Genomic DNA, 22,799 nt, shown 5'->3' with positions numbered 1-22,799 from the left:
AAACGTGTTGCTGGTAACTTGAAAAGCCAAACTGTAGCTGGATACCGAATTTTAGTTAGGCTTCTTGAGATACTGAGAATCAAAATGTCTACCTGCATTTTTGGGGGTCTGGGGACATTTCTTAAGTAACCTACACTTTAGTTTTGGAAATAGACGTTGAGTAAGAGAGAACCATAGAAGGCAGTGAGGAGAACAGTGCTGAACCACTGTAGCTGTTATCATCCTAGGTCTGCGAGCTGTGTAACTGTGTCAGGACCAAGAAGAGGATCCTGTGGGCTAAGAGGCAGAGGTAGCACAAGCTCCATGCTGTGGGTATTGTCGAGGAGCCAGTCATCAGCGACTGATAGATGTACAAGAGGAAAGCTGGGGATTTGCCAGAAAGTAGATTAGGGTCAGAGCGAAGATCTTGAGTTCTCTGAATTTGGACTTCTTACAAAAATGGCAGTGAAAATGGGGGAAGGTCACAAAAGAGACCCCAGACAAGGAAAGTTGGGGATCTTAGGACCCCTGTGAAGAAGACAGGACAACGGTTTGATCTTGGACAAGAGTATCACCGTTACTGTCACACACAGGAAATTCGGGAAAGAGCCTGAATGGAGTGAGTGATGCCGTACACAGATCCCAGAAGCTGTTTGCTTTTGTTCTGATTTTAAACCTCGATTATTTTATGGACGCTGATTGGCCATTCCATCTATTCCTTCTTGTAGAGTCATGTCTAGTAGGAGGAACTCTGGAAGGGCATTTAAATCTAGGAGGCAACCTTCATTTTACTGACATGCAAATTGAGGGTTTTTTTGTGACTTCCCTGTAGGCCGCTGGCCTCTTGGCATTCATTTCTGAAGTCCTTACAGTAGAGGTTTTTGTGTGTCAGTTTCTACTTTTTTGGTACAGTGAGCCCCATTTTCCCCTGCTTTTATTCAGCTGCTAAATCAATCAAATGAGTTGATTCGTGTCATTTTCAAACTTAGATAGATGCTTTCGTAGTTAAGACAATTCAAGGACCCTTGCTTTCTTTTACTCCATAGACCTAATCACAAACCAAGAAGTAACACATCAAGAAAATTAGGGGAGGGAGCATTTGGGCTGTAGTTCAGTAACAGGACGCTTGTTTTGCCTGCATGAGCCCCTAGGTTCGGTCCCCAGTACTGTTAAATAAATGCAACTTACAGATCTTAATTGGCTTTTACTTTGCTAACTTAGACTTGAGCCACCCTGACTCCATAAAAGAGCCCAGCAGAACGGACTGCTTTTATAACCAGAACAGGGCTGAAAAGGGGGAATCCTAGAAAAGGGGATTAGTTATTTGTGAAGTTGCTTTCCTAATATGGTAGAGACTGGGAAAGCAAAGATAGAAAAGTAACTGATGGGTTAACAGCAGATTACTTAAGGTTAATTTTTGTAACAATTAAAGGGTTTTTAAACGATGGGTTATTGGCCAATTCAGAAAATTTCTGCATTTTTTGTTTTCCAGTCTGAGAAGGTGCAATAATTTTAGTGCCGTGGGACTTCAGAGAGTACATTTTGATTTTTAGGCCAAACTGTTGGTGCCTAGTACAGGAGCAGGAGCCTGAGACAGGTCTCTGGCAGGTCTCATTTAACTATGCCAGACTTGGCTTCGGTGCGACAGGTCTGCCCTCTTAAATGTGCCCGAGAGAAGGGGAACAGTTATAATTTAAGATGGGGGTGGTGAGTCTTACCTTTGGTCAGTACCCATAATTCCTTCCTTCCTCACTCCTTCCTTACCTTTACCCCAACCCCCTTGCTTTCCAGGATCTCAAGTAGCCCAGAGTGCCCTTGAACTGGCTAGTAGCAGAGGGTGACCTCGACTCCGATCCCTTTGCCTCCACCTCTGTCCGTCCGTCCATCCATCCACCCGTCTGTCCGTCCACTTACCCACCCGTCCGTCTGTTCGTCCGTCATTCCATCCATCCACCCACCCACGCACCCATCGGTCCACAGGGGCACATGTAGTCCAGTTTGGCCTAGAACTGTGTAGCCAAGCCTGCCTCAGCCTCTTACGTGCTGGTTGCGAACTGAGGGCGACACCGTGCCCCCTTTATAATTTTAAAGGAAGCAAGAGGGCCCGAGATGGAGGTTAGAAACGGAATCATTCTTTGTTCCTCTGAATACACTTTCCAATGCAAAAACTCTTTCAAGAGGGCCCGAGATGGAGGTTAGAAACGGAATCATTCTTTGTTCCTCTGAATACACTTTCCAATGCAAAAACTCTTTGCACGTGGAACACTGAATTCGCGTGTGACTCCTACCTTGACTGGGTACCCGAGTGAGCCTTGTGGTCACTCTGAGATCTCACCTTAGCTGGACCCTGAAGACAGCTTAGCTTTTTCCACCCCACCTCTCTTCACTTTAAGCCTGTAGGACTTTCTTCTCTTCCCTCCTCCTGCCTCATCGCCCACGTTCAACCCCCACTCGGTGGGGGGGGAGGGGAGGAAGCGTCAGGCTTTATTTACTCGGGACCTCTCGGGATGCGGTCTGCGGAAATCTTTGTCAGGCGCCAGGTGACTGGCGGGGGCGGGACGCGGATGTGGGCGGGGCGCCCGGCGCCCCGGGGACGAGTGCCGAGGCCGGCCGGGCTGGCGTGGCCAGCCGTGTCGCTTCCAGCTCGCCACGCGCACGCACGGGCTGGGTTCCCTAGGTAAGCGCGGTGGGAGCCGGGTGGGCCGGGTGGCCGCAGGTGTGTCCCGGCTGCCCCCTCCTCCCCGGGGACTGGCGTGCGGGAGTGGGGCGGGGCGGGCCCAGTGGGCGGGCCCTCGCGGGACGGGACGCTTACCGCTTACCGGTGCTGCGGGAGAGCTGCGGCTCTGGCCACCGCACTTCCTCCGGAGGGAGGAGGCTCGAGTGGTTCCACAGGCGCGCCCTTCTCAAGCCCCCAGAAACCTCAGGTAATGTACAGTTTTAATGGTCCTTAAAATACACGGCTGGTGCTTGGTCCAGGACTTTGATTAGGGGCTGCCCGCCGGAACGGAAAGCTGCGATTAGTGGGGGGCTGTTAGAGGACGCCAGGGTTCCGGCAGGGAGCAGGACACGGAGATTAGCGCGCAGGCTTCTAAGTTGGAATACCTGAGCTCCAGTGTACTTATTAACCAACAAAACTTGAGCGGTTTGCTCAGCCTCTGTGCGCCGTGGTTTTCAGGTATGTAAAATGATGTGCTGGAGCTTGGAATCTTTCTGAATTGTTGTGAAGGTTGGGTTAATACTAGTGCCTGGCAACGAGCGCTGGTTATTTTCGCTCTTTGCATTCTGATGAGCATGAATCTCTAAGGTTGTCATTTCTGGGAATCGACGCATCTCCTCAGAGCTGTTGTCTGATTGCCCTTTGAGGCAGTGTTTTATGAACTGAGGAGAATTTAAGGATCTTTTCTCAAGTTCTAAAGGTAGTCTGTTCTTCGCTTTCTTTCAAATCAGTTCCTCACTAAACCTTACAAAGACTTCTCTTTTTCTTCTGTGTGGTGCTTGGGATGGAACCTCTACCCACCCCCAGCATATGCTTGCCGGTGAACTAAATTACACTCCTGTGCTCATAAACCTTAGTTTTGAGGACTATTCTAAAGGGAGGATGGAAGAAGATAGATACCTTTTAGGGTGAGTGTAACCTCCTCTTGAGAGTCGAGGTAGATTTGTTGTAAAGCATTTCTCGTGACTTGAGTCAAAACTTGTGCTTTTCGGGGCAAATGCTTATTTTGTGCTATACTACTGCAAGAGTGCATAAACCAGAGCACCCAAAATAGGTAAGCAGACGTCATCCGAACAATAGTTTGGCACAGAGAAACAGGATCGAAAGAGATGTGGAAACCGGATGTGGTTACAAGTGCGGGCTTGTAACCCTTGCCCTCCGCAGCCAGAGACAGGAGGATAACTGAAAGTTCCAGGCAAGCCTGGGCTTCATAGTTCAAGGCTAGACCTTGTCTCAAAAGAAAAAAAAAAAAAGAAAGAAAAAAAGAGACCCAGAACCAGTAAATGGCAGAGCTTAGATCTCAGCTCTGCTGATCAACAAGTTATGAAACCAAACGAAGATGTTACCGTTTTCATTTTCGACAGTTTTATGGTGCTGTGGGTTTCTTCTCTTGTCAGTGAGAAGCTTGGTAGCTTAACTGCATGATTCATAGTCATTCTTCAGCACCTTTGATTTAAATCACAAGTCTGGAAGTTGCTGCATCAATTACTGCTTCGAGAGCAAGATGATTGTCTTAAACTTTGTACAAACATGTTCTAACAGGGCTTTGCTTTTGTTTTTTGTTTTTTTTTCAAAAGGCAGCCCGTTTCCCTGTGTGCAGAAGGTAAAACCAACATAAATGAACTGACTGCGTTGTCAGCTTGTTATCACTGTGTTTGTTACTGGTGAAATTTCCTGGATTGGGTAGGGTACAGTCAGGAAGGGACACCCGGAATGCGAGCCCTGAAATGGGAATGCAGAGGTCATGTGGCAATGTAGATGCTCACTTCAACAGCCTCTCATAGGAAAATCATTCTGAGTTACTGGCGCGTTAGTTGCTGACTCCCGGCTCCGTGCACGGCTCGCTTCCTTACCTCCGGGTATTTGTTCAGATGTTTTCTTCTTATTTAGAATTGCACGCCACCCCGCACTTCCCAGAACGTATACTTACCGGTTTATGTAATTACTCCTCTGCTGTCTGCCAGGAGAGGTTCCAAGTGGCTAAGGGTGCTTCCACGTGCGTTCCCTGCTCTATCCCGAGTGCCTGGAAACAGTACTTGGCCCGAGAAGATACTGGCTGTGCAGATTTGAGCAGATACTTCCAGCACAACTAATAATCACATCAGCTAATGTACCGACACTTTGCTTTGCCGGCCCCTCCCCCACTCTACTCTACTCTCAGTTATTCCTCCTCATCGCCCTGGAATAAAACTTTGAGGCCATGTTTAGCTCCCCCTTACCTTGCACTAGACAGGCAAACAGCTAAGTTTCTCGCCGGTTTTTTTCCCCATACAAGCCACTCCCCTTGTTGCTAAGCCCTCTTCCTTCTGTCCCCTCCTGTACACCTACAGCCCTGTAGTTCTCTTTTCCGAAGCTTTCACTTCTGCAGAGTGAGAAGCCAAGTGGGCATTCATCTTCCTCCCGCTTGGTGATCTCAAATACACATTTTCAGCCTTTGTGTCCTACAGATAGATAAAAACAGTGATTCCTAACTTAGGCTTTGAAATATGAAGTAAGATTCCAGTGGCAGGACTTTGTAAAATCCCAAGATGAGTATTGATTGCTTCGTGATGGTTGTTTTTGTTAATGACTTGGTTGCTTTCCTCAGTTCAGAAAAACTGGCCTGGTTGTGCTGCAGGTCTTGACTGCCCTTTCTGGGTAGAGTGCCCCGCCCCCATCCAGCTCACCCCACAGCACCCTGGGATACTGGATGGGTTTAGTTGGAGTTGGGTTACTCTTTCTCAGAGCTCTGGTGGTAGTTTCCCCAGAAATTGATCAATCTTCTTTGACTTAGTGTTTTTCTTTTAATCTGTTGCTGCATCTAAACAGGACATGAACTATGCACGCAGAATTTCCATGTTTTCTTTTTCCATTTTTCCAGTTACCTTTAAAGGAAACGTGGGGCCCGTGTCTCTGCTTTTTAAGTAAGTGTGAACTCAAGTTCTAATAGAGCTCCAGACCATTAAAGGTAGAGTCTCGCCGCTTGTTTCGAGAGTACGGTCTTGGAGGGCAGGGGAATTGAGTAGGATGTTAAAAACAGAGATGGAAACACTGAGTGTAGGTTTCTAAGGGAGTGGGTGTCAGTAGAGCAGGGTACTTTGATGCATAACAGGCAGGCCAATACTTTAAAAAATATTTAATGTTAATCTCACTCAGGAAGTTGTCCGGACAAGGCAGACTGCACAGGACACTGTCTGCAGCTTTGGATTTCTTGTGGAGTATTATTCCTAACGTGTATTTTGTTTTTATATCTCTGGGCACACACAGTCCCATTTCTCTGCTTTGTTTTCTGAGCTGGGTGGAATGGAACATTCTCTTCTTCTGTTTGGCTCTGACTTCACACACCGTAATTTCTCTGTGTGTCTGTCTGTCTCCTCCCCACCCAAGTAGTCTAGGGTGGCCTTGAAGTCTCAGCCCTCCTGCCCCAGCCTCTTTGAGAGCTGGGATTACAGGCACACTGTGCCTGGCTTTGTTGTTTTTAATCTTAAAGTTAGTTTGTTTTCCTGTTTGCGTGGAGAAGATACATCCCAGAGTTTTTATGTCCTTGGAGGAATGTGGTCGCTACGAGTTGGTTGTCGATGCTTATAGTTTTTACTTGATATCAGCATTTGGTTTAACAAAGTCCGCGTGATTTTACAGTAAAAAAATATCTGTGAGCCGGGTGGTGGTGGCACATGCCTTTAATCCCTGCGCTGGGGGGGGGGGAGGCAGAGGTAGGCAGAGCTCTGTGAGTTCAGGGCCAGCCTGGGCTACAAGAGCTAGTTCCTGTACAGGCTCTAAAACTAAGAGCTCTAAAACCCTGTCTCAAAAAACAAACAGGCAAACAAAAAATGTGTCTCTGTACGTATTTTAATTGCATCGTTGTTTTTATTTTATTTGTGGTACTTTCAAAAATAAACTTGATTCTTGAGTTTATTTATTCAAGAAGCTGAGATAGGAGGACTGGAATTTGAGACCAGCACGAGTAAGACCCTGGCTTTTTTTTTTTTTTTTAACTTCAGATATTTTTACAATTCAGTTTTTCTCTCTTTTTCTGTTGCATCCCAAACTGAGCTGGATTTTTTGGGGTATGCCTTAGCCTAAATTCGTTCTTGAGTTTGAATACGTGGGCAAACATAGGCATGAATTTATTTCGCCATTCCTGAATAAAGCATGCAGTTACTAATGCAGAAAACAGTTACCAGGGAAACTACACGTAAAGGTCTTAGTTTTAGACATTTAGTTTCAGTTAAAATTTTATGTATTGCTTTTGCTAGTGGTATAGTCAGTAGGTCAGGACTTGAGTCGTGTGCTATAGTTTCATTAAGTACTATGATTTAAATATGTAATTGGTTATAGTTAGTGTGCTTTGAGGAATATCTTCAAATGTGATTGCCAGTAAAGCTTACTTTCAGGAGAAATTTTGAAAGCAAGTACTTGTTTTGGAGAAATTTTTCCTTTATTTTACTATTCTATTCCCTAAGAGTCTGTGTTTCTCCAACCCCCCTTGTTTCTGAGATGCCTGTACTAAGGGTGTTATGACCAGGAGAGTTGTGTCGCAGACTAACAAGACTTTGCTGTACACACACACACACACACACACACACACACACACACACACACACACACAGGAAGCACCACGCTGGTAAATCTGTGTTTGAGGAAGCATTTTATTAAGACAACACACAGCCTGGAGGTGTGTGTAGTGGAGGAAGAACTGGAGTAAGAGCAGAGTGCTGACTCAGAAGGCTGACTAAGCACTTAGGAGGTGCTGGTTACTAGAAGATCTTGCCCGTCCTCTCAGCCAGAACTTCTGAGCCTATCTCAGATTTAGCCCTGAGCTGTTGTGGGAGGAGCCGGGTGGAGGCAGGTTAGAATGGAAGCTGAGACAGCAGGTTGAAGTCTCAAGGAGGTTGTTGAATTTGTGTAGGTTTGTGTGTGTGTGTGTGTGTGTGTGTGTGTATGTGTCCTGCTGTCTGCAATCTTCCGGTCCACACAGTCACAGACCAGCTTTCCTTCAGGCCCGTGATTGCTGTCCCACAGGTGTGCCCTTGAAGTTCAGTGTGTGTTCCCGTGGGCCTGCAGAGCACCTGAATAGGAAAGCTTGGAAGAACAGTGCAGCCTATTGTAACTGGGACCCCAAGACACAGTGACCTTGGGAGACTGAGAGGTACAGGCCCCAGCCCTGCCGTCACTGTTACAGTTCCCCTGGGTTCTGGATCAAGTGCAGGCCGTGCACCATGGGAAACTTTAGAGCCTTCCTTCTCCGGCAGTTCTGAGGCTACCGAGGAATACAAAGGGCCCTCAGTGGCCGCTGTGCCGCCTCACTCCTTCCCCTCCCACCTGTCCGTAATAAAACGTGTCAGGGAGTAGGCGGGCTCCTGCGGCTTCCACTGGACACTTCTCAAACTGGTAGATGCATACTTTCCATCGTCTTAGTTCCAGCGGATCACTTTTCATTATCAAAAATCAGGATGAATAAAGGTGCCTCTGAGAAAAATATAACAAACTCAGGGAACACTGGGACAGCTCTGTGAGTGCAGAACAGGGAAACACCTAAGAGGGGTGGAGCGGGCGTGAGAGGAAGGACGGCAAGCAGGGAAAACCGGGAGGGCTGTGACTGATTGACCCCGTGAGGCCGGGAAACGGGGAAGGTTACTATGCATCTTTCATTGGGATCCTGTTTGGTTTTAAAATCTGGACAACCTATTTTACAGATGTGACAAAGACTGGCTTTGTTTCTGTGGAAACATTTCAGATATGTTTGGAGCCGGAGGCCTCCTCAGGGGCGGAAGTAAATAAGCACAGATTTATGCTTCTGTAGTAGATTTTTCAAGTCTCTCACTCTTCCTGGGTCGTTTTAGCTTCCTAGTCAAAATAAGAGGTAGGGATGCAACTTTCCCACTTGCCGGTAACCGTCACACATCCGTACCCCCAGCCCCATCATTACCATTGGCCGGTCGGCAGGCTCATCACAATCACCCGAGTGGGTAGTTCCCATCGGCGTTTCTCTGTTGGTGTGCACTGTACGAATATGGACGTGGGATAGTGCTGGATTCCCTTGTTTAGTATCATACAGATTCTACTTTATAAATCCTGCACTCTGGTTCTTGCTCTGCCAACCTGCTGCTCCTGTAGCCACTGGCCTTTCTACTGTCCTGTAGCTCTGCCTTGACTCGGATTTCAGTTAGATGAGCCCTCTCAGAGTGGAGCCTTCTAGTCTGTCTTCTCTTGGTGGTGTGTGTGTGTAAAGTGCCCCTCCCTGTCCAGTGTGACCTTCAGAGCTCATTTCTTTTTAGCGCTCACAAAATGTTCCGTTGTCTGTATGTATCACAGTTTATTAATCTAGCATCTTTTGTTCTCTCTCTCTTGTTGACAGCTGCCACCTGTTCCATCCAGAACTCTCTGTCCCCCAAGGTGTTAGCTTGTGGCTTCCATCTTGACCTTTTCTGCTCTTTTCAGCTCCTGGGTGGCCATATCCCAAGAGCCTCTACTGATATCCTTTCTCTTGGCCATGGAGCCAACTCTAGCCTGCCCGGAAGGCATAGTAGGTGCTGGACTGTGGAAGCAACCTGGGTAGGAACCAGTTTTTATTATAGGAATAAAGTTATCTGTGCTTGGCCAGCTTGACCGTGCCACCCGTTTGGGGACTTTCAGCTTCCTGGACTTTCTGAGAAAAGCTGTCGGTTTGTCTTTTACATGAATTCCAGGCATCGTGTGGTCTCAGTACTGCCAGCCAGGGAACAGGGTAAGGCTTTCATTGTTAGTATTAAATATTTACTGTGTGTGTATGGTGTGTGTGCACATGTGTGTGCAGCGCCCGTGGCCAGAAGTGGATTCAGATCTGGAACTGAGGTTTGGGCAGTTATGAGTGGCCCAGCATGGGTGCTGGAAACTGAACTCGGGTCCTGTATGAGAGCACCAAGTGCTCTAAACCATGTATTGGTTCTGTTAAGACTCCAGCAGAGTGTCTTCTGAAGTGGCTCAGCTCTCCTGCTCCCCACCAGCAGAGAATGGGAGACCTGTTGTTCCTCTCACAGCGTTTGGTGGTCATGGTTTCTGGATATTGGCCATTCTAATAGCCGTGTATCTTTTTCCTACCTCTTCTCTCATTTCCTCCCTCTCCTCCCCTCCCCTGTAGTGGGACTGAATGCAGGGCCTCTGTGTACTAGGCAAGCATCCTATCCCAGCTGTATCCCTAGAATTCTTCTTTTAATCTGCATCTTTCTGATGATACATTCTTTAGAGCGTCCCTTCCAGGTGCTTATTTGCCATCTGTACGTTTTGTTTTAAATTATCTTTGTCTGTGTGTGCACTGGGGGAGCAGTTGTGTGCCACACTGTGTATGTGGAGGTCAGAGTACAGTTAGTAAGAGTATGACCATGTGGGTCCCAGAAAAGGACTAAAGTCCTGAGTGTTATAATTTTAAAAACACCATGAAGAGAAGTCACACCGCACAACAGGACTCACATGGGAGGTTTATAGGAAGAGGAGGGGGGGGCAGAGACAGGTCCCTGGGGACAAGAGTTACAGGGCAGGGGAGAAAAACAGAGAAAGGAACAGACAAAGAGAGCAAAAGAAAGATGGGAGGTGGGCAAGGCCCACCTTTTAAGAGGGTACACATAGTGAATGTGCACAGGAGGTGCTCTTAGTGGCTGCAGCTGAGGACGTACCCCGTCAGGACCCTGAGGGCAAGCCAGTACAGAATACTAACACCGAGGTCATGAAACTTGGCAGCAAGTCTTGTTGGTTGAGGTGCATCATCTGTAATGAGATTGTATGTTAAGGTCTTTGACCCATTTCTAAATTGTGTTTTTTAAAAGTCCCTTTTAGGCACTCCTTAAATAGCTTTTTTTGCAGGTATTTTCTTTCAGTCTGTGGCTTGCCATCTTAATGTCTTCATTTTCACTGGATCCTGGTGTGCTGTAGCTGTAAGCCGGCACCGTATCAGAGGCCATCTAGGTTAGCTTCTGGGACCTTCTGAGTTTTGCATTATATACCCATGGGTTTCCTTTGGTGTCCTCCTGGGTCTTTTAGCTCCTACCTTTGAGTACCATTGTTCCAGTGTTAATCCATTGCCTTAACAAGACTCTCGGTCTCTGTGGCTCTGCTTTGTTGTTTTAGAACGGATGCTAAAGATTCATGAGTGTGTCTGCCTCCTGATATGGTATAGTTTACTAGGCAGTATTGAACCAGTCATTTAAGATCGCTGAAGAAATAGGCTTTAGAAACTGCTTTAAAAGGCGGTGGGGGTGGGTTTTCCCCAGCCCAAACTAGCTTCAGTGACCTTGACCTTCTGATCTTCCCACCTCAACCACTGGAGGGCTGGAATTACAGGAATGTGCCCCCCCCCCAGTTTTCGTGGTGTGGGAATTGAACCCAGGGCTTCACAGATGCTAGGCAAGCAGTCTGCCAGCCAAGCTACATTCCCTAAATCTATGCTCTCTAGAGATAAAAGTAGGAGAACCTTTGATCTTTATACTTAAAAGATTTTTGGCTTACCTCAAACAAAAACAGAGAGGTCCAGTCCTTAGCATATAATAGACTAGGAAATGAGGACTGTAGCGAAAAAAGCTTTAAAAGCATAAATGAATGTCCATATATTTAAGTATTAGGATGAACAAAATTTTAACCTAGAATTTGAGCATTTTTCTACTTTAGTTTCACACATATGTACATAATCTTAAATAAAATTTTAAAATAAATAAATATCCTTTACTGAAAGCATCTAATTGGGAGGAGGTGGCACAGATCTTTAATACCAGCACTTGGGAGGTAGAAGCAGGTGGGATCTTGTGAGTTTGAGGCTGGCCTGGTCTACAGAAGGAGTTCTAGGACAGCGAGCACTACACAGAGAGATCCTATACAGAGCCTTGTCTCCCGCCCGCCTGTTTCCAAATGCCTGGCGTCCTCTTCCCAAATTACCACACAGAGGCTTACATTAATTATAAATGTTTGGCCAATTGCTCAGGTTTATTACTAACTAGCTCTTACATGTAAATTAACCCATTTCTGTTCATCTATGTATTACTACATGTCTATGACTTTACGGGTCCTCTGGCATCTTGCTTCTTGAACATCTGACTCATATCTCCCTAACTGCCCTTCTTCATCCAAGTTTGACTATTCTGCCTAATCTGGTCCTGCCTTGCCATAGGCCAAGCAGCTTTTATTATTGACCAAAGGGAGTAATACATATTCACAGCATACAGAAGATCATCCCACAGCAAACCCCTGTCTTGAAAATCCAAAAAAAAGAGGGAGAGAGTTAAATTCATAGTGAAATTAATGTTACTTTTTCCTAATTTTACTTCTGACTACTTCCAGGTAAGTTCATGAAAGACAGGCATGGCAGCATGCTCTTGTCGGCCTCACTACGTAGGAGGCTGAGGTAGTAGGATCACGAGAGCCCAGGAATTCAGGGCTTGCCTGGGCAACATAGTAAAGCCCTGTCTCAAACCAAAAAAAAAAAAAAAAAAAAAAACCAACAAGTCTTCTCCATTGGTTCCTGTAGGACTCTGTAGGGTGTATGTGCACATCGTGGAGACAGTGTGATTGATGGATGAAGCCTCCCACATCAGAGCATCTGGGTTTGAATCCGTTATAACGGTTACCAGTGGAATCTGCTTATCCCTGCACACATCCTTGGGCCATCCAGACTTGCCCAGAGTCAGTTTGCCTTTGCTATACCAAGTGGAATGCTGCTGCTCATGCTTAGTTTGGTGGCTCAAATAGTGCCCCATTCCTGTTCCTGTTGTCAGTCTCTTGGATGTCCACAGAGAAATGTCTGATGTCTTCCCAGGCTGTGCACCAAGCCCAAACCAAATCTGCTGTTGGCAGATCCTAAGGGTCAATAGTTTTTCTCTTCTCTTGATGCTTGTCTGAGACACCTTAAGCCACTCTTGCCTGCTGTGTCATTTCGAGCTCTGTTGAGTGTGACGAGGCAGAGGCTCGGGGGCTAGGGCAGCTTTCATCATTACAGTACCTCATAGAACAGATATCGCTAAAAACTGGCAGCCCTTCCGGGTTTCTGAGGAAGTGGGAAAAAACAGTACATCCAGACACTGAGTTTGGGTTGTTTAGCTCTTGTCTCCTTCTCTTACTGGAGATAGGACATCCTGCCTCAGAGCAATGGCGCCCTAGGGAATCATCTTCACAGTGGATCCCAGAGCTTCTGGGCCTATGCAAGTATCCAGAGTGTTTGCTGTGCCTTGTTCACTTAAGATAATGTCGTCAGTGTGGTGGATTAGTGTGGTGGCCCATGGAGTCTGTGTGATCATGGTCCCTCTTCTTCTAGAGCGTATTATGACAACGCTGCAAATGTTGCTCTCTGGTATGACCGTGAATGACAGGTACTGCTGTGTCTGCCATGTGATAGCAAACCGCATCTCATTGTCCTTACTGATGCTTTTATGAAGGAGGACATTTACCAGGTCATAAGCCATACACTTGCTAGCAGGGATTACGCTAACAGTCGTCATCCCAAAGTACCTCTTCTGGGCTTCCATCTGGAATTAGTAGTGCTACCTGGTTAGATCTGAGCGACCCATAGCCATGCTCCAAGATTTGTTTTGGTTCTGGCCCAGGTGCTCAGGCAGTTTAAGTGGGGTCATGATAGGATTGACACTTCTGATTCATCAGCTTTTTGATAGTGATACTGACTTCTGAGCTCACAAGGGATGGTGGGCAGAGTGCTTTTCTTACTTTCTTAGTGAGAATAGAGTAGTCAGTCCTAAGGCCTGTAAGCCAGGAACTAAAGCTGCTGACAAACTCTGGATTCCTGTCAGAGGTTTCTCCAAGGCTCTTTCTCTTGTAGTAGCTTTTTTGACAAGACAAGGATGTATTATCGGTGATATGGTTAGTGACTCTTATATATGTTTCTAATAAAATCTAGGGTGAGGGAAATAGACCCAAGATAAATCTGTGGTTGCATTGGGCCCACCAAGATTCTAGGCCAGTGCCTCTTACACTGTCTTTGGGAGCCCCACTCTGACTGGTAAAGCACATTTTGGGTCCCCAGATCTTAGTGTCAGTTCAGAGTTCAATAACTTTTAGAAGAGTTTTGTATTTCCCTTTCTACAGGCTACAGTAGCTATAGATCCTGACACTCTTAGGAAAAGCCTTGAAGGAAGATCAGCAGTCTATCTATGGCTGTGTGGCCTTTTTTATTTTATTATTTTATTTTTTTAATGTACATTGAGTTTTTGCCTACATGTATGTCTATGTGAAGATGCCAGATCCCCTGGAACTGGAAGTTACTGTGAGCTGCTGTGTAGGTGCTGGGAATCGAACCAGGGTCCTTTGGAAGAGCAGTCACTGCTCTTAACCACTAAGCCCTGCTTGTGGTCTTTTAATGGGTCATGATAATCTTACATTGAATCCAATGTGTTCTCTGTTTGTCTTAAAACTTCTCCGTGAGCTCAGTTGGGTTTTGTGATAATCAAGAACAGTGAGAACATGTGTAGCACAAATTTTAGTTGGTCTTAATAATCAAAACCCAGAGTCAGGTATAGGGGTTAATTCTGAAGATCAGTGAAGCAGAGAGGCCAGCCACTAGAGAGTTCTTTTACTTCTATCCATGTTCAGACCGAAGGGGTGATCCTCACACTGCATCTGTCTCCACCAAACCTCAGACTGCCCTGAACTGTCTTCCTCCGCCGTATAGCCCTCTCTCCACCCAGCCATATCACTCCTGTCTCCACCTCCTTAGTGCTGTGATTAAAGACTTGTGATCCCAAGTGCTAGGGTCACCTTTGTGTGAGCTCTGTTTCTCTTTTAGACAGATTCTGTCTTGAGTTGCCCAGGGTGGCCTTGAACTAACAGAGCTGCCTCTGCCTCTGTGGCCTGAGACCTGGGAAGGATTAAAGGTATGTGCCACCACTTCCTGGCCTCTAGTGGCTTAGCTCTGCACTCTGATCTTCAGGCAAGCTTTATTTGTTTATGTTTTCATAAACAAAATATCATTACAAACATGAGTGAGGAGAAATGGCATCTTGAAGAACAACTTGAAAGGGTCACATGGAGCATGGGGATGGGAAGACTCTGGAGACCCGGATGTCCCTAGAGGAGGTCAGGTAGCTCCATTGAGCTGAGAAGTTCAGTTGAGTGGGGTTGGAGACCAGCATTCTGAGCCTCAGTCATGTCTCTCCAATGCTTGCATCCGCCATCCAAAGTCTGCTTTCCAACAAGAGCCCTTATAGGAGCGTCTAAGACTACAATGTTGCCTGTTTAATTGTTCCTCACCAGTTACCATTAAATTCTGGCCCGTATTTTTAGTCCTATCTTCTGGCAGCTAGAAGAAATTAAAGACTAAAGCAATCACATTCAACTAGTCATTTACTTTGTGTACACTTTGAAGAGCAGCTGGAAGTAATCCCAGCCCTCGTTACAATCTCATCAGCCCCTTGGATTTCCAGTCCTCTGTCATCTATCCGCACGTATCCTGTGATACCTTGCATGATCCTCGCCCTCCATAGGAGGGCTATCACTTATTAATATGGCTCCCATTTTCATCTTTTTTCCCCTTTTACTAAAAATAGGTTCTTTTATCAATCAGTATATCTGAGTATATCCCCTTCCTCCACTTCTTCCATTTCTTCCCTACCTCTCCCGTCTGAATCCACTCCTTTTCTGTCTCTCACTAGACGAGAACAGGCTTGTAAGAGATAACAACCAAACATAACAAAATAAAATATAAGTTAAAACAAAACCCATCACATTGAAGTTAGACAAGGCAAACCAAAAAGGGAAAAGAGCCCCAATAGAAGGCAGTAGAATCAGAGACCCACTCGCTCCCATACTCAGGAATCCTAAGAAACACTAAACTGAAAGGTCTAATATATGCTCCAAGGACTTGGTGCAGACCCCTGTCGGCCCTGTGCTTGCTGCTTCAGTCTCTATGAGTTCATATGGGCTTTGTTCAGATGATTTAGAGGGCTTTGTTCTCCTGGTGTCCCTCGTCTCCTCTGGTTCACACACTCTTTTATCAGGGTTCTCTGAACTGTGATGGGAGGAATTTATGGAGACATTCTATTTAGAGCTGTGTATTGCAAGATCTTTCTCTCTCTGCATGTCTGGCTGTAGGGCTCTGGATTTGTTCCTCTGCTGCAGGAGGAAGCCCCTCTGACAATGGCTGAACACAGCACGGACCTATGAATTTAGCAAAATCATTAGGAGTTGTTTTATTGCTATATTTTTTTGGTTTTTTTGACTGGTACTATTTGGTTTTACCCAAGTCTCTGAGCTATCTGGTCTCTGGTTCTTGGTCACCCAAGCAGCGTTGTGTGTGGGCTTCATCTCATGGACTGAGCCTTAAGTCAGATCAGACAGTGGTTGGTTACTCCCACACAGAAATTTTGTGCCGCTATTGCCATGGCATTTCTTGTAGGCAGGAAGCTTGTAGATCAAAGGTTTTGTGGCTGGCTTGGTGTTTACATTTCTCTCTTGGTAGCCTGCAGAATATTTTACCGTACATCAGACACTAGAACTGGGGTGAATGTTTTGTGTAGGCACCAGCTTGGCCTCGTCACATTCGGTTAGTTATGTGGTTGTTGTCTTCAGCAATGGTCCTTGCTGTCAGTTTATGAAGAGCAACCATTGTCTTGGCAACAGCCCAAGGTGTTTGGGGATTTCCATGTGAGCCCACTGGCCAACAACTCAGTTGAATGTAATCTAGTACCAGTACTAGCAGCTTTGATTGGTGACAAGAGATGGCCAGCTGGGACTCCATTTCCCTCATTATTTGGAGACTTTATTAGGAGCGCCTTTATATATTTTAAGAAGTTTCCATGGCACTAGGTTTCCATACCGCTCCTCAAATGCCCCACAGTACTAGCTGTCCCTCCCAGCATTCCCTTTCTCAGTGCCATTACCCTCCCCCTCTCAACCTGATCCTCCAGTTCCCATCTGCCCCACCCACCCTCACTCCATCCATAAAATCTATACCATGTCCCCCTCTCAGAGAGATTCATGTGTTCCCCCTCCCCCCGTCCCTTTCTTTATACCTCACCTCTCTAGGTCTACAGATTGTAGATTGGTAATCATTTATTTAATGACTAATATCCACATATAAGCGAATACATACCATATTTATCTTTTCAGCTGTGGGTTACCACATGCAGGATGATTTTTTTTTTCTAATTCCATCCATTTGCATGAAAATTTCATGATGTCGTTTTTTACAACTGACACCATTGTGTGAATGTACCACATTTTCTTTATCCGTTCTTCTGTTGAGGGACATCCAGGCTCTTCGCATTTCTGTCTATTCACGAATAGAGCAGCGGTAAACATAATTGAGCAGTGTCTCTGTGGTAGGATGAAGCGGTCTTTGGGTATAGGCTCGGGAGTGGGATAGCTGGATCTTGAGGTAAATTGATTCCCGTCTTTCTAAGGAACCACGCTATTGATTTCCATAGTGACTCTGCAAGTTTGCATTCCCACAAGCGGTGGAGGAGTGTTCCCCGTGCTCCACATCCTCACCAGCATGAGCTGTCACTTGTGTCTTTGATCTTTAGCTAATCTAACAAGTGAATGATGGAATCCTGGAGTCATTTTGATTTGCAAAATGTTGAACATTTCTTTAAGTTTGAAGTTGCTTGGTTAGAGGTGCACCGAGATATTTTATATTATTTGAGACTTTTGTGAAGAGTGTTGTTTCCCTGATTTCTCATAGTCTACCATTTGTATATAGAAGAACTACTGATTTTTTTGAGTTAATCTTGTATCCTGCCACATTACTGAAGGTGTTTATCAGTTATGAGCCCCTGATATTTGCGCCATGGACACTGGTCCTCCGAAGAGCCAAGCTGGTGTTAAGAACAGCCAACTCTCTTGACTGCTGAGCTATTTCTGCAGCCTCATAATGTTATTTTTTTAGTTTACTAATCGTGGTTTTTCCTGTTGTTTAAGGTTCCATGATGGAGTTTGAACATTACCTCAAGAGGTTTCATATTTTGGATTAGTTAATCATCTTTACCCTCTGCTGGGGACTTTGAAACTTCGGATTCAGTTTCTGTGTCCTTCAAGACATTACACGCAGAGAGATTGTACCATGGACTGCAAGGAGAGCTGCCCAAGTGTGAGCATCCCCAGCTCTGATGAACACAGAGAGAAAAAGAAGAGGTTCACGGTAAGTGCATAGTGGGAAGCTTAGGAGAGTCAGTACAGCAAATGTTTCCACTTCTGCCTGTGCTCTTTCTAACCAGGAATCTGCCTCCCTTCCTCTGCCTGTCCAGGTTCTGCTTCTGTTGAATGAGCTGTCCTCACAGAGCCCTCTTTGGCTGTTGTAAGGAGGCTGCTTATTTGTCCCGGCCGCCCAGAACCGAAACAATCACATAGAAACTGTATTTTTTTTCCTTTTTTTTTAAAAAAAAATATTTATTTATTAAAGATTTCTGTCTCTTCCCTGCCACCGCCTCCTATTTCCCTCCCTCTCCCCCAATCAAGTCCCCCTCCCTCGTCAGCCCAAAGAGCAATCAGGGTTCCCTGCCCTGTGGGAAGTCCAAGGACCACCCACCTCCATCCAGGTCTAGTAAGGTGAGCATCCAAACTGCCTAGGCTCCCACAAAGCCAGTATGTGCAGAAACTGTATTTTTTAAATCACTGCATGGCCCATTAGCTCTAGTGTCTTATTGGCTAGCTGTTACATCGTAATTTAACCCACTTCTATTCGCCTATGTATGGCCATGAGGCTGTGGCTTACCAGGTAAAGTTCCAGCATCTGTGTCCAGCAGGGCTCCATGGCTTCTCTTTACTCCACCCTTCCTCCCAGCATTCACTTTAGTTTTCTCCACCTAGCTCTTTCTGCCCTGCTCTGCTACAGGCTCAAAGTAGTCCTTTATTAACCAATGTTATTCACAACATACAGAGGGGAACCCCCACATCATTTGGCTACTGTAATAGTAATTGTCTTTTTTAGTGCAGATTTTTGCCTATTTACCATCTCTTTGGGGGAATTTTATGAGGCTTGTATGCTGTCTCGTCAGATGTTTGTATACAGACGCTGTCTGTGTACTGTTAGTTTGTACACACTGTTGAGTGCTGTAGACTCCTGAAGTCCTTGAGCCCATGGTAAGGACTACTGTCTTGAAATTTCCATAGTGTCTCATGGTATTTAATTACTTTCTGCCACATTTTAAAATGTTTTCTTTTTCTTCTTTTCTCACCTTAAAGGTAAAAACTTTCCTGATTTTGTTTTTTGTGCCACAATATTTCCTGGAGGGAGGGTTTTATAAGCAATAGACACAATGAGTTTGTGCTAGTAGCGTTATCAGTGACTGTTACTGGAACCTTTAAATCCTTTGTTTATTTGTGTGTGTGTGTGTGTGTGTAGCATATGTGCACATATGGGTTCATAGAGGACCCTAACCTTAAAGTAGTCAGGTCTCTCCTTGAACCTGGGTCTCTTGTTTTCTTAGTTACTAAATCTCTGCCTTTCCTCAGAGATCGATTTACAGATGTGTGCAGAACACAGCCTGTTACTTAGTTCTAGGATACAAACTCATTTGCACAAGTAGTCTTTTAAAAATAGTTTTCATTTTCTTTATGTATGAATATATAATATTTATTCAGATAGATAGGTAGGTAGATAGATAGATAGATAGATAGATAGATAGATAGATAGATAGATAGATGCCTGCATATATGCTTGTGTACTGACTGTTTAGTGCCCTCAGAGGCCAGAAAAAGGATCCCCCAGAACTGGAGTTTACAGATGGTTATGCGCTGTCATGTCGGTGCTAGGATCCAAGTCTGGGTCCTCTAGAATGCCCCCATGCTGAGCCATCTCTCCAGCCCTACAACAGGTCACCGTGACCTTTGAACCACCCCTCCAGCTGAGAGCAGATGTGTCCTATTAGTACAGCGAGACACACTATCGTGTTTAATCCCAGTGCTCCAGACAGGATCGTTAGAGCTTTCATGCCCTTCTGTCTCTGATCTGGTCTTTGCTGAAAGTCCCAGGCTGCTGTGCAATATAAAGACGTTTGCTGGACTTCAGCTCTGTTCTCTACTTACTTCCACCCAGGTGAGAATGCCCAGGGTGTCTTACTCTGTCATCCTGCTTGAGCACGCAGCCTTACCGCGGTCTGCATTTTGGTTTTATAGGAGGAAAGGTGTCCATTTTCAGGGTATTTGTGGAGTAAATGTCTCTGTGGCTTCCTTCTTGTCATCCCTGCACATCTGTATTGTTCCAGCTGTTAGTTGCATTCTAGAGAATAGCTGTGGCTGACGTGATACAACCTGGACTTCTAACTGGTGTTTTGCTGCCCTCTGCCATTGCGGGGTGATGAGAATATCTTCTGTTGGTGTGACAAGGGTCTCACGGGGCACTTGGCTAACGCAGTGCCTTTGTTCTCAGTATTGCTCATCAGACCCCTTTTGGGGCCACCGCCTCATCTGTAAATCTGTAACAAGTACGTCACTGGATCCTTGCCATTGAGCCCTGTGACAAGTGACTTTCAGCTCAAATCCATGTTCACATGGGAGTTGAGAAGAACTGAAATCCTAAGCTAACTACTCCAGCTACTATCTTCTGCCTTATTAACTTGCAGATGTAACCCCAAATGGTAGCTCGTTCTCAAGGTCCTAGATGTGGTCACCGGCTTTATTCTGCCCTCCTAAACAAACACACCTCCTGCGTTGATACAGAGAGGTTGAAGTGTGTATCTGACTGTTTGTCTCCCTTTAGCCTCTCGGTTGCAAAGTGTGTTTATCTGTGAGTATGTGTGAGAATGTGTGTTTTAACAACAGTATCTTAAGCAGTACATGCTTATTAATACGTTTATATAAGCGTATTTTTAGCAATGCCACCTTGAAGGTCAGCAAGGACTATTCTATCTTGGATAAAATGTGGAGTGTATGCGATATATTCCTTCCTTTTCTCCTTGTTCTTCCTTTGGGCCATTTTGTCCTTCTGGAACTTTGCCTCCCATCAAGTTTGGCAGATGTTCCTACTATGTGGACGGTGGATTAAGTTAGGTGTCCTTTGCTCTTTTCAAGGAGAGAGGCTTCCATACAATCTGTGAAAGTCAGGAAGCCTCTGCCAGGGCCTGGTATTTCCGTGCTGTGCCCTGGTTTCAGAGTTCCTGTGAAAGTCACCTTGTTCATTTACTTCCGTCAGACGCCCAAGTGTTTCCCAATTGGAGGCTTTGTGTGTATATAACCACTTAAAATACAAAATAGCACCTCCACACTCCACACTGCTCTCGTTTGCTGTCCTACTTACCTTACCTAATATGCAAGTAGCCGTTATCAGCACTTACTTAATATACTTTGTCTTATTCTGAATGTCTTGCCTGCTGAAATGCAAGGTCATTTGAGGAAGGACTTCCTTTGATATTGTTTCATGAGACCTTAAAATTGAGTTAGTGTAGGTTTAATGAGAATTACCTGGCTGGAGAGATGGCTCAGAGTACTGGTGGCTCTTCCATAGGACCTGGGTTCAACTCCCAGCACCAGTGTGGTGGCTCACAAGCATCTTCAACTCCAGTTTTGGAAGATCCAGTACCCTTTTATGGCCTCTGAGGTCACTACACATGGTGCACAGATATATATGCAGGCACTCTTACATGTAAAATAAAAAATTTTAAGAATCTTAGAAAAAAATATTTTTGATTTGAAAATTTCTTTTGGTTTTGCCCATTCATTTTATTGTTGTTGTTAAAACTTCTTTAATGACGTGTGTGTGTGTGTGTGTGTGTGTGTGTGTGTGTGTGTGGCTGGCTCCAGAGACTCTGTCCTGAACCCAGACTTGGCTGTGGTCTTGGCTGTAGTTGGGTATCCAAGGGAGACAGCCCTCCTCCATCTTCTGTATCTTCACCAGGAAATCAGTACGAGGGCCTTAAGATGCCCCTGTCACATAGACCAGGGTCTGTTCTCCATGTTAGGGCTGCTTCCATATCTCCTAATTAGGAGACTCGACGGCCTGGTGCTTGGCCGAGTCTCATCTTTATTGCTGACACAAACTCAGTAGTTTTGCGTAGTTTTACCTATAAAGGGATGCTGTGATTATTCTCTGAAAATAACAAAATTTTTCTGACATCTGAAGTGTGTTTACACCATGAACTAACAGTTGACTCTAAACCAGCCTTCTGACTGCCCAATAGTTGCAGCTCCAGGGCCCTAGCCCTGTTGTTCTTCATCTGAGTAACACATGCCTTGCGGGCGACTGGTACCAGGGGTTTTGCCTTGCCTCCCGTCATGCTTCATTGCTTCTCTCATAGAAAGATACAGCTTTAATATGGCTTTATAGCCAAGGGCCCTGTTAATGTGGCCACTTATATGGTATATCACAGAATATCAGAACTATGCCTTCCTCACAGTATTATTTAGTATGGACGTGTAGTTGCGAATTACCTACCTTTTGTGGAATAGGATGATTTGTATGCATCTGTGTGGTTGTCTGGGATGAACCTGCTTTTCTCTGACACTAAGAGACTGTGGACACAGGTGTAGGAAATTACCTGAAGCAAGACAAATCTAGTTATCACTATAAAAATTGGGTTTATAACCCAACTCCTTCACCAGAAACTCTGTCTTCATATACTTTAGTTATTGTTATCTTCTTGTTAGAAATGGTAGCATCTTTGGGTTCTCCAACTCTTTCCTCATAATTCATTGTAGAATGTGAACTTGTGTCTTTGGACTGATCTGTGAAAGTTAACTCTGTACCTGCTGCTGATTTAATGCCAGGTCTGATATATACTGGGAGGAAATGATATGGATTGTAGTCAAAGTTGTACAGTGTTTTGATTAAGTAAATCAACTTTGACTGACATTTTCTCACATCTAGTAGGGATAATAATTCTGCTTGCTTCATAGGATTGTTGCTCATGATTAAATCAGGCTGTATATCAAGGCATTAGACACATTTGTACAATGGCGTTAGGAAAATGTAAGGATATGATTTTTATTTGAAAACTCGTGTGTCAAAGATGGCCTGGAGGAAAAGAATTAGTAGTAAGTGTTTATGATGGGTCAGTGGTTGCTTTTGAAAACACTTAACATTTCAAGGCCTAGTAAGCTGGTAAGTATGAAAATGGCATCGGTTAGGTCTATAGTTCTTTATTCTTAGGAAAGAGAATGTGAGGCAAGAGTGGCAGAGCGTTAGAATTCGGGTAGCTCTGATAGGGAGCACATTCATATG

At 45.2% G+C, this 22,799-nt stretch overlaps 1 protein-coding gene across 3 annotated transcripts in view; it reads left to right on the top strand.

Moving 5' to 3' along the window:
- The window catches only part of Sgk3 (serum/glucocorticoid regulated kinase family member 3), a 111,187-nt gene that overhangs the window by 49,834 nt on the left and 38,554 nt on the right, over positions 1 to 22,799 (top strand). Inside the window, exons 1-2 of one of the 3 annotated variants that reach the window (XM_050142033.1) lie at positions 2,560 to 2,656; positions 17,564 to 17,783. In XM_050142033.1, the coding sequence (XP_049997990.1) occupies positions 17,706 to 17,783 (78 nt within the window). In that variant the 5' untranslated portion in view covers positions 2,560 to 2,656; positions 17,564 to 17,705. Of the gene's footprint in view, positions 1 to 2,559; positions 2,657 to 2,774; positions 2,904 to 17,563; positions 17,784 to 22,799 lie in introns of those variants that run through there. The other 2 variants (XM_050142034.1, XM_050142032.1) reach the window with 2 other exon arrangements.

This window comes from Alexandromys fortis, unplaced genomic scaffold, assembly GCF_014885135.2.
Source record: "Alexandromys fortis isolate MF-2015 unplaced genomic scaffold, M_Fortis_MF-2015_v1.1 scaffold_41, whole genome shotgun sequence".
Taxonomy (NCBI): domain Eukaryota; kingdom Metazoa; phylum Chordata; class Mammalia; order Rodentia; family Cricetidae; genus Alexandromys; species Alexandromys fortis.
The sequence above is the reverse complement of the archived record's forward strand: the minus strand, read 5'-3'. Positions and strand labels throughout refer to the sequence as shown.